The sequence below is a fragment of the Chamaea fasciata genome, unplaced genomic scaffold, assembly GCF_029207755.1.
Source record: "Chamaea fasciata isolate MVZ Bird 193981 ecotype frontalis unplaced genomic scaffold, bChaFas1.0.hap1 SCAF_12, whole genome shotgun sequence".
NCBI lineage: Eukaryota > Metazoa > Chordata > Aves > Passeriformes > Sylviidae > Chamaea > Chamaea fasciata.
The window spans coordinates 22,118,690-22,131,805 of record NW_027094097.1 but is presented as its reverse complement, the minus strand read 5'-3'; the positions used below and the strand labels follow the sequence as shown (position 1 = coordinate 22,131,805).

Here is a 13,116-nt window from a genome sequence, read left to right as displayed (position 1 = left end):
GCAAATGTAGATGGCACAGGGAAAGCACAGGGAAACCCATGCTCTCCGAGGAGCAAAGGACCACAGGTTTCTCTTGATCTCAGAGCTCAAAAACCGTGACACACACAGCTAAAGACCTTCCATAAAATTATGGGAGAACTTGTCAACACAATCCAGACGAATTTCTGCTCCAACATCTCTGCACCTGATTTCACTGAGGAGTGCCCCAGCTAAAACCACTCCAGAGCCAGGTTCCTTTTGCCTCACCCAGATGGAATCTTGGAGTATCTCGCTTCCTCTCACACAGGCCGATGCATATAAAAACCAAGTCATGGCTGCTTGTAAGGTCAACCAGTCAATTTCCCTGGAAAACAGCCCCACAGATACTTACAATCTCTAGCCTGAAGTCTAAATCGATGAGACCTTCGTTGAAGAGGCCAAAAGCTTGTGAATTAGGCCTTAGCACTGGGATCCTGCCGAACTCTATCAGCCTTGGACTTATGTAGACTGCTGACGGCCGTCCAAAGCTCTGTAGTTCTGTTCTCTGTTACAGAAAGCAGGCAAGAAAGATTAAAAAAAAAAAAAAATCAAACCCGAACAGGGAAACCTAAAAAGGCTTAAACAGCTCAACCCAGCTCAAGTTATTTCTTTAGGGACAGCTACCATTTTCCAGCTGAAATCCTGGGATTTTGGGGGGAAAAAAAACCAAACTTATGTATTCACCTCCAAATTGAAAAGGATTAAGTAAAGAGAAACTTTCAAACTACAAATTATTGGTCCAAAGGTAGAAGCTTTGCAAGAAATCTCTAGTTAAGATCAGGCTGACAGTTAAACAACTGGTTATTCTGGTGGGGAGAAACCCTTCTCTTTAAGGTAAGCAGCCTGATAGTTGAAAGCAAGTGTTTAGTCAAACTTCAGGCTCCCTGGCACAGCCTGCACTGCCTGTCCTCCCTGTTGACTGGTTTACATGCAGTGCCACAATGGCCCAGGTTCAGATGTTTGGTGCCATCCAGGGAATTTGGCATCACCATTTCCATGTTTGAATGTAGTTTAAATCCTTGCAACTACTCTTCAAATGCCAGCTTTCCTTTCTTCTACAGAAAGCTCAAGGTTCCCAGAAATCTTCTGACATCCTCTTTTGTGCTGAGAGGTAACATTTTAAAAAAGGTGTTTCCAAAGCTAATAGCACTTTAAAGAGTAATTAAAATGATCCTCAATTCCAGCTTAGATGAACTACCTTCTGGGTCAGACACTGACATTGCCACCTATAAGGCACGAGCTGTTTATGCCACCAGTCCCTGCTGTCCTTCTCCACAGCAGCCTGTGCCTCTTTTCCCCGGAAGAATCCCTGCACACTGTGCACCCTGCCAGGACCAGTTGCACGAAGGCACACACCTCCCCTTGCACTCACCAGTGGGTTTCTTGCGTCCCCAAACACGCCGATACAAACATCGGTGCAATGCTTGCCCAATGTTTGGATTTCAGCCATAACTGGAATCTCTGCAGTGCTCCGAGGCTGGACAATCCCACAGGGTCTGGGGCTGGAGTAGAGCACAGGAGAGTCCTCCTCGGGTTCCTAGAAGGGACAGAATCAAATCCAGCTTCAGAGGGACCTCTGAAGAAACTTTAAACTCCTTAACATCCATCCCAACAGCAACTTACACACATTTTTAAAAATCCCCAGGACAAAGGTAAAAGGCACAAACAAGGTGCAAGAATTGTAGGCTTAGCATTCTCAGGGGGTTCTGCAAGGAGGCTGCCAGCACAGGCACTGGTGTCTGTGGATGCAGCAGCTTTTCACAACCCTCAAAGATCTCCCACAAGAAAACACCCTGAAGACTAGAACGTAAGCTCTTTCCTCAAGAGATTAAACTGCATCCTAAAGTTTACATTCAGGTAGGATCCTGTTCTCAGCAGATCTTTAAGACTGAATAGAAACCACCAAGGTCTCATCCCAACCCTTTTCCCCCCTAATAATCTCCACAGTAATATTTGAGAGGAGGAGGTGGATGCGATGCCAAACCTGGGGAATAAGCCCGTAGCAGCCAGGAAGGTGGGTGTTATTCCAAATGAAGAACTTCCTCTCGAACGGCACCTTCAGGTCGCACTCATGGAATCCGCGGTTTTGGGGGTACACTTGCAGCTCAGGAACGAAACATCTGGGCAAAGAGATGACCCCAAGGGAATCAGAGATACTGAGAGAATGGAGAACGTTGACCCCCAAAGATTGTGAAATGGAGCACAACACATTTGTCACTGTCAAATACACATTTAACAGCCCTATGGTGAAAAATTGCCTGCAAAGTCTTCCCACTCAAACATGTCTTGTCGAGGAGGGGCAAAACCTGAGAGGCAGCACCCAGAGGCTGCCAAGTGCCCCAGGCAGAGCACTTGGTCCCACAGCTGCCTCAGCCCCTCCTTTACTCAAGAAGGTTTGCAAGAACTCCTGTAACAGTCCCAGTGATCCATGAGCTCTGGGGGAGCCTTCCCAACAGGGATCAGTGCTCATTAAGGCTCCAGGAACACACGACTCTAGTGTCTCAGTAAAAATGACTCCCTTCTCTCCCATGGTGCTGTTTCCCTGCCTGAGAACTCAGCTGTTTGCCCCAGCCTTGGAGGGCATGAGACATCACCTGCCCCACAGAGTGGGAGATCACTCCCTCCCAGTTCCTACAACTCCCCTGGTCCTTCACTCCACAGGTCCAAACACTGACTGTCCCCAATTGCACTTGCTTTTCAAACATGGCAGCCCAGGCACTGACGAGATGGCTCTGCCTGGGAGTGGGAACAGCACCAGGGAACTGCATCCCTCTTGTCATTAAACCGACACCTAGAGCAGCACAGCAGGATGGAATTCTGCTGGAGCAAGAACAACTTTTGCTTTAAGCCTGAGAACATCAAAGCTCAAAACAGGAAGCAGAGAGAAGGGGAAAAAATAGAGCTGACCTGCCACATCAAGGACTCATTTCCCCTCCTAAGATCCTGCCCTCACCTCTCTTGCTGTGAGCCATTTCCCCACTGTCACGTGCCCTCGTTAACAGAACCAGACCCTGACCCTCAGCAGACTGCTTGGTGTGCCCCAAACCAACGCGGGCTGGTTGCAACCCAGCACAACTCCACCTCTTGCAGGAAGAAGGCGAGGAGGCCCTTGGGAAATTTGCTTCACCTCAAGCACCAGGTCAATAAATGATATCATTCCTGGTCCCTTTAGAAAACGACCCAGGACCACGCTGGGCTGTCAGCAGGGCTCCTTTTCACCACAGGCTGCTTTTCAAGCACTGCTGTTCTCATGTCCAGCTGGGCAGAACATGAGGTCATTAAACAACACGTCTCCTTGGGAGCCGCAGCCAGCACACCCTGTGCAAGGCAGTGTGCTGGGGGAGGCCAGGGAAGTGCTGGTACCTGGCCTTGATGATCAGTGATGCCACTCCCTTGCCAAACCACTCCAGGTCCACCAGCAATTTCCGGTTGTATTCCGTCACAGTGTTGGAACACAGGGTCACCTGGTGGAAGAGAAGAGCAGTAAATTCTTCCTTACAAAAGCTCACGACTCACGTGTGATGTCCTCCAGTTTTTGTGGTAAGAAAAGGGAGGATTTTGCCTTAATTCTTCTGCCGCTCCATGTGGAGAGCACAGTCTCTAAGAGTAACAGAAGCCGTCTGGCAAATACCAGATTTGTTAAGCACACCTTGCTATCGGGGCATAGGTCAGCTAAATGAAAACATTAGACTAAAGCTCTGTGCAGCACCGTATTCAAATTAAGGGGCAAATTTTCATCTGACTACAATGACATAAATGCAGAGGAAATCTCCTGACTTGAACAGAATGAGTTCAGCTTTACAGCGGGAAGCTGAAGGCAAAGCGTGGGCCAGCAGGTGCTGGGCAGTTCATGGCTGCAGAGTTTTTTGCCTTCACTGGAGATCCCTGCAGTGAACACAAATCATTCTACTCCCCAGGACAGGAGAAATGAGACCAAGAAGAAAAGCAAACTGCTTTATATAATGACATCTCTCTAACAGCCACCTTTGGTCCTCGTCCGTCCTCTGCCCACTTGCAATCGAAGACATTGCTCTCAAAAACACCAAAATGCCTTCAGTACTTGACCATATGGTACATGATCTCAGCTTGTGATTTTGGAAACAAATCAGTGCTCCTTCAGGAACGTCCCGAGTAACCCAGCTCACAGAGGCCCCACGCCAGTGCAGATCCTCGCTCACACGATGATCAGAGCTGGCATCAGAGCTAAAGCCCTCCCACACTCCCGTGAAGCTTCAGACCCGCTGCTGAAGTGTGTATGGCCGGACTCTTCCCATACCTCGATGTCCTGGTGTTCCTGGGATTGGAGGGTCCTCTCGCTGGGATTCATTGTAAACTCCCGTGGCTTCACAGAAAAATGAATTCCCTCCCTCCAGGAGGGGTCACTGTCGCTGAGTATTTGCTCAAAGCTGCTAACAGCAGGCTGAGTGCCATCGTCCGACACCCGCGAGGTGTTAGTGAGGCGACAGGTCTTGGTGCAGGGAAAGCCTAGGAAAAGGACACAAATATCCGTTTAGGCACCAGTTATGTCGTGACTCCTGGTGGGAATACCCTGGTAGGGTGAAAGCGTGATTGGACTTTGGCTCTTTATTATCTGAACTACAGATTACTGAGAAGCTGCAAGAGGAATTAGTCGTCACTTAGTTCCCTTTAACACTGATTCCAGACTGCAGCCTTGAAAATGCCTGCTCTTAGCCCTGCTCAACACTGCAAGCTTCTCTCTTTCTGATGGGGAGAAGCTCCCTCACCGGCCCCAAACCAGCACCAGTTATTTCTCCCTGATGACTGTGCACCCAGACCGAGCATTTCCTCTGAAAATTCAAACTGTAAAATTCCCTGTTAAGTCTGCCAACACTCCTACCGTTTTCAAGATATATAAACAGTGAGTCGTCATTGAGAAGAAGCTACAGCAAAACAAAGTGAGGATGGAATCAGGAACCAGAACGTGATGCAAAGCACCCTAACACCGTTTCTCTCTGCAGAATTCTTAAGGCGTCTTTTGGTTTGGGCCAAACAGACTGGGCATGTGACAGCTCAGAGCCCACTCAGCTGGAGGCAAACCCGAGCCTTGACCCAACAAGCGGGGACATCGCACCCATACTACTCACTGTGACTGCTGCCTGCAAGGGTTTACCCCACCTTAACTCTGAGATTTGCTTTCCATATTGGAAAGCCAGAGACACTGCCACGCATGGTGGGGATGTCCTGCAGAGCCCGGACACCAGCCACAACCCGCTCTGCAGTGGACTGGCTGGCCAGCTCTGTGGGGAGGAGACTTCTCCCCAGGCCTGCTCACCAAGAGTCATTTGAACACAGATGGGGGAAAAAAACAACTGCAGGCGCAGCCCAGAGCTTCTCTGTGCCCATCAACAGTAATCACTGCCGGCTCCAGCAGGGACTCCAGCAGGGAGGCAAGAGAAGCACAAAAGGGACAAACACAGATGTCAAAACCTCAAATGAGACTGAGGTCACCACATGCAGACAACAGTCAACAACAGTTAAACAGAAGCAAAGATACAACAGCTGCCTTCAGCTGAAGAGACCTTAGGAATGCGTTTCGACCTGTTGCCTTTCTTGTTTCATTTATTCAAAAGGCAACTTAACAAGTGCCTCAGTGGTGATGCAGGGTGGGGAAGAAGCAGCTCAGGAAAGGCAATTCGTTTTCTTAAAACGTTCAACAACTTCATTGTTACGAGTTTAGGTTTCGTAGTGAATTTTGGCCTCGGTCCGGGAAGGGAGATACAGGGGGTTTGGGGTGGTCTCGGCTGTGCGGGTGGGCTTTTCCGTCCGGGGCTCTTTGGGAGCTGTGCCGTGATGCCGCGGGCGGTTGTGAAGTCGGAGCCGAGGTTTGCAGGGGGCAGACCTTCCCGTCCTTCCGCGCAGGGCTCGGGAAGGTCGGCAGCGTGCTGCTGCGGGACGTCGTGCGCTTGGCGCCGGGCTCAGCACCGTGATCGAACCTGCCCGCCTTCCCCGCTTCTGCCTGCTCCCGATTGCCAGTGCCCAGATCTCCTGCTGCCCGTAGTTTGCAAAAGCAGCGATTTCCTCCTTCCCTCCCTGCCCGTGCCGGCTGGGAGGGAATCACTGCCCTGCCAGAGCCCACAGCTCCTCCAGCCTGTGATCATAACTACACCAAAGGGGAAAACGGGACTTGGCGGGTTGGAAACTTCTGGCATTGCATTGTTGTCTGTGCTATCCTGATATACTCTAGTAAAGAACTGTTATTCCTTTTCCATATTTTTGCCTGGAAGCCCTGTAATTCCAAAGGTATAGTAATTTGGAGAGAGGAGGGTCATCATTCCATTCCATGAAGATTGCCACCTTCCTTGGCACAATCTGTCTTTTAAACCAGGACGGAGACACCAGAAAATACTTGGTTCTATTTGATCCCACAATGGCAAAATGCTACCTGAGGCACCTGCAGTTCACACCCTGAAGAGGCTGTTGTGGCAGAACATGAGCAGTGCTGGATGCTTTTACGTTCAAGTGCTCCATTTTGGAGCACACAGATCCCTCCCGCTGCGTCCCAGCGCAGGGAACACTCACCAAAGGAGATGTCACCGAAGTCGAGCTCATCGGTGTCGAAGTGTAAAGTCGGCCCGACGACACACCCCCTGCGATGACAGGGACACAGGAGGAAATGGCTGAGTTAAAGGGAATTGCAAAGCCTCCGGCTGTCGTGGCTTGGGGGCATAAAACCTGGTGTCAGGGGCATCGTGCGTTTCAAATCAACGCACCACCATGTGCTCAGCACAGCGTCCATGTGCACAGGAGGCAGCTAAAGCCAAGAGGCCAGCAGCCCACAGCCACTGATGGGGCTTTGGACGCAGGGCAGGCAGGAAAAGCCCCCAAGTTGCCGGTGGTCCCATGAGGGACCCTGAACACCCACCCAGACGTGGCTCCGTGCCTCAGATTCCCCATCTGTAATGGGATGGACATAAAGGTGTCCCCACAAACTTCTGTAACCAGCCTTTCCCGCCACAGGTTCCCTGCTTTGCTACTTGGCTGTAACTGGTGTTCCCATGGAGGGGCTTTCTCTGGAGATTTTGACCCACACAATCGTTACAGACAGAGTTTTGAGACAGGAAGCCAGGGGAGCCCCAAACATCCTCTAAAAAGAGCATTAACAGTTCTACACAGTGGACAGATGAATCCTAGAGGAAAGGACCAGCCTGTCACTAGTGCACCAGCTGGCACAGCCAGGAGCAATAGCTTAAACAACCAAACATGGGTGTCCTGAATCCACCACACCTCCTCACCTGTCCTTGAACTCAGCAGACAGGCACTAAAAGTCACCAACATCCACTGAAGGCAGCACCTGAAGCTGCCCAACACGAGTTTATTTCGTGCTTGATGCCCCTCAATGCGCACCCTGCCTTTTGGTTAAAAGTCAAGGACCAGTGAACTGTGTCTTCTCCTGTGTTCACAGGACTGCCCCTGGCTCCGCTCTACACATCTCAACAAGAAACACCTTCTCTTGCTCAAGGAGGAAGCTGCTTATGGAATAACATCCCATGCATGACCAGTTTGGGGGAGGGACAGAGGAGAATCAATTATTTGATGGTGAAAGGTTCCCTCTTGATTTCCAAAATAAAAATAGCAGCACTTTTCCTCCAAAAGCAAAGCCGGTGCAATCGTTTCTCTACTATGGGCAGACCTAGTCAACACTTTTCTCTTGCTAGGTAATACGTTACATGTTCTTTTTAATCCATCTCCCTTATCTTATTGGGATAATCAACTGCAGATTGCTTTCATTTCTTTATTGCCCTGATCCAGTGCCTCCCAACAGCAGCAGCCTAGCTCCAAAGCTCCAGAGCAGCCAGCATCAGCTTTCCTGCTTACACTACGTTATCCTACCAGCACACGCCTCAGGCTAGCAGGGACAAGCCCTCATGCTGCTGTGGTCCTGAGGACTGAGCTCTGCCTCCCCCATCATCACCCCTTCTCCCTTCTGCAGGGCCAGGATCATGGGATGAAGCCCATGTCCTTGGGACGGTTCCTGCTGCACAGCTCCCTGTCTCCCACATCAGGCTTTTCCTGGCTGTGGAAAGGAGGTAGCAGAGCACTCTGCACAGGAGCTCGGAGCACAGCCTGTCTCCATGCATGGCCATGAGAGGTGAGCTGAGGCTGCTGCTGCCCCTTTGGGATGGATTATTAACAGAAGTTTTTAAAAACACTGCTGCTGGTGGAGAAGCACCCAGGCTGGCCCATCTCCAAAGCCCTGGGGGCCTTGCTGGGTGCTCAGGGGGGACATCCCAGAGCAGCTACTGCCCAAAGCTGATCCATGCCACTGCCTGCCATGGCCCAAGGCAGAGGGAGATCCCTGCAGGGAGGAGTCATTCCAGCTCCCGGGTACCACACGGGGCAGCAGGCAGCCCCACACTAAGGCAATGCCAGGATCAGAGCAGAGATTGAGACCTCAGGAAACATCTTTTTTCTCTGCCTGGCCCCAAAATGAGGTAGGTGAGAGATGTCCCAGAGACAGCTACAGATGTGCCCACCCAGAGTAAGCTCCCAGAGTCCTTACTTGATGGTCAGGATCACAGGCGTAGGAGATCCAGCCACACGGAACTGGAATGGTTCCTCAAACCGCCCCAACACGGCGGCATCCAAGGAGATCTGAATAGTCTGGATCCCACCTGGTGCAATGAGGCCCTCCTCGGGTACAAACTTGAAGCAGCAGCCCACTTTCGTGTTTGAAGGGATATAGGTGAAGGGAGCATCAACAACTCCTTTGTTCATCAGTTTCACCTGCAGCAGCAAGAAAACAAAATGCAAGTACACGTGAAATCTTCCCTTCTTGGGAGTTATTTTCTAATGGCGCAATTAACACCCAGAAAAGGCAGAAGATGCTTTGTGCTGCTGGACGGCAGAAGTCAAAAAAATACAACAGGACAAGTTCTGCCTTTGGGTTTTCATGTGAAGCTCACACAACTCCACATAACTGGAGTCACCCTGGGGTTACCCCACGGACACAGAGCAGTCCACCTCTGGTCAGTATCACCAAGCTCATTCAGACCTGGCCCTGAGAGCAACGTGGGGTGATTGCAGCTGCGTAGTGAATCACCACAGAGCTGCTGCTGCCCCAGTCAGCACAGCTCCAGCAGTACCGTATCTACGCATTTACCTTTTCCCATATCGTGAAAACAATACACTGAGAAGGAGGCATCAACATCAAAATGTACAGACAGCACCATCTTTTGGTAAGAAAACTCAACGTGTCTTTCTCTTCTACAGCCAAACTTCTGAAAGTGTCTGGCATGATGTAGTGCCTCGTTTTCTGCCTCTTTCAGTTGCTCTCTCTTTTTCTTTTGCAAACTTGACCCCCAATAGGGGGGAGGCAAATAGGTAGAAAAATCTCTTGCTTTATTCCCAGGAACACTTTTCTCTTCCTAGAGCCAGAGATGCACCAAGCCTGAAGTGTGGTGAGGGATTGGACAGCAAGGGGAAGAATCCTCAAGCCCTTTGCAAGGGCCTGCACTGAGCCAGGAGGCTGGATGGCTTTCCTGTGACTTCCAGGAATGAGCAGGAGACACTTGACTGAAAATTGTTTGCGGTGGACTGAAGCTCAAATGTAGCCAGTTTGTCCCAGCTGCTTCCGAACAGCCCAGTACAAAGGTGCCTTGTGTCTGGTGCTGCCACAAAAGCCTCTGAACAGCTTTTTGACCCAGTGTTGGGTCAAAAGGGGTTGTTTTGCAGGAAGCCTCCCAGCTGATCCCTAGGGAAGGCTGCCCAAAAGAAGGGAGTGGGGCTTCATGAACAACAGACACATTTTTCTGGACCCCCCCCCTTCCCCCCCCCGCCCAGATTTGACCAGTACATCAGATATTCCCTGCTCACAACTGCCCAGGTTGCCAGGAATTCCACAGCTCCACCAGGCTTGCTGCTGCCTCAGGAGCCATCAGGATCCATCCCATCCCCTGGTGCTCACCTCATGCGTGTGGGCGGTTTTGACAAAAACTTCCCCGAGGTTCAGGGTATCACAGCTGAGTTCAACCAAGGGTCCGCGGCCTTCCCCTCTGAGGCGCAGGGCCAGCCTGCTCTCACGGCCTGGGGAGAGATGTCCATTTCAGTACAATAATTCCCTCTGTTCTACTGGATTTTCCAGGCTGCCTCAATGCTAGTCCCTGATTCTGAGCTGCATGCAACCAGCTCTTGATGCTGCAGCAGAAGATATGGACCCTTCTCTTCCCTCAGGAGATATCCCCTGGGGCTGACTTGCAATTTCTAACCCATTCCTTGGGCTGGTTTCCAATTTTAGCCACCAGTTTGCTGAGTTTAAAACATCTCTGGTGTCCTGTAGTGACAGGCCAAGGAGTAATAGGTATAAATTGAAAGAAAGGAAATTTAGGTTAGATATTAAGAAGAATTTTTTTACTGTGAGGTGGTGAGACACTGGAGTAGGTTCCCCAGGGGAGTTGTGGAGGTTCCAGCCCTGAAAGTGTTGAAAGCCAGGCTGGATGGGGCTTGGAGCTACCTGGTCTAGTGGGAGGTGTCCCTGCCCATGGCAGGGGCCTTGGCACTAGACAGTCTTTGAGGTCCGTTCCATCCTTAACATACTATGACTCTAGGGTTTCCTCCCCATGCACTTAGAGGAGCTTTGAAATCCATTCAGTGAAGGCACAAAGCTCACAAAGATTTGGCAATTGCTACCTGGCAAACTGCCAGGCAACAACTGCCAAACCACCTGGCCCAGCAGCACAGGACTGCTGTCCTCCACTTCTGACACTCGGCACTGTGTTCTGTTTGCACAGACTGAGAGCTGCAAGGTGACAATTCCCACACAGGGAGAGAAGCAGGTGCTGGCCAAGGGTGGTCCTTCTACCAACACCCTGGGCTCAGCGGGGCTCAGCCTCCGCTGGCCTGGTGGTGTCTGGAGGTGATCCAGGCTCAGGGAGCACATTTCTAACTCAGCTCCGACTGCCTGATGGTGGATCCACGTCAAATGGACCCATCCTGGAGGTCAGTGGTCTAGAGGGGCTTAGTGCTTGTTCACTAAAGCTGTTCTGCTCTGCAGCTCCTTGGCCTTTGAGGAAATGCTGGCAAAGCCGTGCCATGAAAAGATCTCCCTGCACTGCCTGGGTTGTTCTGGGATCAGCAATCCAGACACAGGTGTTCCGAGCCCTGGCCTTGCATGGGAGACTCCCTGGAAGCTGCAGGGACACTGGGGATGTGCCAGCACTGCCCTGCTGACCAGGAACTCTTCCCAGCAGTTACATGGGAGCCCAGTGGGCTCGGGCTTGCTCCATGGCTTCACTGTGGGTGAGAGAAGCAGGGCAAAGGAGCTGTACCTGAGATGTCACAGTAGGCCACACTCTGATACTTCAGTGCTTCCAGGGGTTTAAAGGTCACCTTGATTTCAGCCGAACAACGTGGCCCAATCTCTCCCTCCTGAAACAGAAAGAGACAGAAAAAGATTTATCTTCAAACTTCACACTTCTTGTTTTCAACCACTCCTCTAAGCCTTTCTTTAGAGCATCAGTGATGAGTGAACAACATAAGGAGCCCAAGGAAACACTCTAAACCCAGCTCAACACACCACTGGGCGCTCTCAATGCTCAGCTGATCAGCCCCCACTCTCCACAATGTTCCTGCTGCTCTGACACAAGCTGCTGGTCTCATCATGCTGCAGTCAGCTACAGTGGTATCTAACTGCCATTGTGCACTGGTGGCTCTTGGCCTTAGATGGGCCATAGGAGTAACCAAGAACACGATCCCCTTCCTTGGAAATAAAAATATTAGTTTAACCTTTTTTGAAAGAAAGCAGAGGTTGGGATTATTCTAGGATTTACTCCAGGATGAGAAGGCATTTTGCACTGTGCAGACACCAGGCATTCATCATCTCTCACAATGCCAATACTCAGAATCAGGGCTCTGGCTGATGGGAGGACATGGGCGTTTGCTTGCATAAACAGAAAAAGAAAAGGTTTACTGTCCCCATGTGCAAGAGAACTCAAAATGCCCATTATAACCTCCCACCCTTGTGTCCAGGCTCACAGACGACACTGGGAGACTCACAAACAGTGCGAGTCGTGGTTAGAGGAAGGGACAGGCATTTCTACGATTAACCTTGGGCTGAATTTGGCCTCCTTTTCCCAGCGAACCCTTGCATGCTTCGTGTCGATACGTGAACTGGCAGTGCTCCAACACACTGTGCTGAACCCCACGCAGCAGCACGCGTCGGGGGAGCCCCTACCTACAAAAACTGCTCCCTGTGGACACTTCAAGGACACGGAGTGCCCTGAGCTCGAGCCCTGGCAGCAGAGCTCAGCTTTGTCAGGCTCTCAGCCCTGCCTTGAGCCTGCAGGGCAGAAATACTTTCAGCAGTGAGCTCTGCAGCCGCACCAGAAACTCCATGTCCTCCCTCTGAGCTCACCGAGCCAGCTGAGGATCTGCTGAGTGACCGCACCCGGGGGAAGGGGCGGGGGTAGGGTGGGCGGGAGGAGGAAGAGGAGGAGGAGGAGGAGGAGGAGGAGGAGGAAGAAGAGGAAAATGAGGTTCTCAGCTATCACTCACCATTGGCTCAATGGAAAAAAAGTCATTGGAGAACAGCAGGGGGTCTTCTTGCACCTTTGCCTTCTCCTCCTGGACCTTTTTGCTCAGGAGGGCGGTGCGATTTTCACAAAAGCCCTTCACCTTCTTTATTTTTTTCTCCTCCACGAAGTCTTCCATCCAGACCTTTGGTGGTGGCTCCAGCAAATCACACTGCCTGCAGCCACAGGGAGAGAAAAAGCCAGCAGGTCATTTAATATATTTGCAGAGAGAAGCGGAAGTGCGGGAGAGCAAAGCGCTTGGGGAGGAGCGGCAGCTCCCCAGCAAGGGCTGACCCCAAGCCACGAGGGTCCCAACTGGATCAGAAGATAACTTGTTGTGCACTAGCTCAGCAGGTAGCTTTACTCCACACTTGCAAGCTCAGGAGAGCTTTGGAAAGCCAGCATCCCTCAAGAGAATCTCCTGCCTCAAAGCCTCTGCCAACACTGAGCGAGAATCCACCAGCCACCTCAGCTGGCTTTTCCTACCACTGAGCTGCTCGGGGGAGGCAGATAAAGATCACGGAGCACCCACTGCAGGACTTCCCTGGGAAAGGGAGACAAAGCTGGGTTG

The 13,116-nt window shown here is 51.2% G+C and overlaps 1 protein-coding gene across 1 annotated transcript in view; it reads right to left on the bottom strand.

Annotated features, from left to right (window-relative positions):
* LOC136295678 (hydrocephalus-inducing protein homolog) overlaps positions 1-13,116 on the bottom strand; it is a 74,108-nt gene that overhangs the window by 44,048 nt on the left and 16,944 nt on the right. The window contains exons 8-17 of the mRNA XM_066194260.1: positions 12,529-12,721; positions 11,304-11,403; positions 9,944-10,062; positions 8,540-8,763; positions 6,559-6,626; positions 4,295-4,503; positions 3,382-3,482; positions 2,003-2,138; positions 1,391-1,555; positions 371-523 (exon numbers count right to left, since the gene is read on the bottom strand). Coding sequence (XP_066050357.1) covers positions 371-523; positions 1,391-1,555; positions 2,003-2,138; positions 3,382-3,482; positions 4,295-4,503; positions 6,559-6,626; positions 8,540-8,763; positions 9,944-10,062; positions 11,304-11,403; positions 12,529-12,721 — 1,468 coding nt within the window. The remainder of the gene's footprint in view (positions 1-370; positions 524-1,390; positions 1,556-2,002; positions 2,139-3,381; positions 3,483-4,294; positions 4,504-6,558; positions 6,627-8,539; positions 8,764-9,943; positions 10,063-11,303; positions 11,404-12,528; positions 12,722-13,116) is intronic.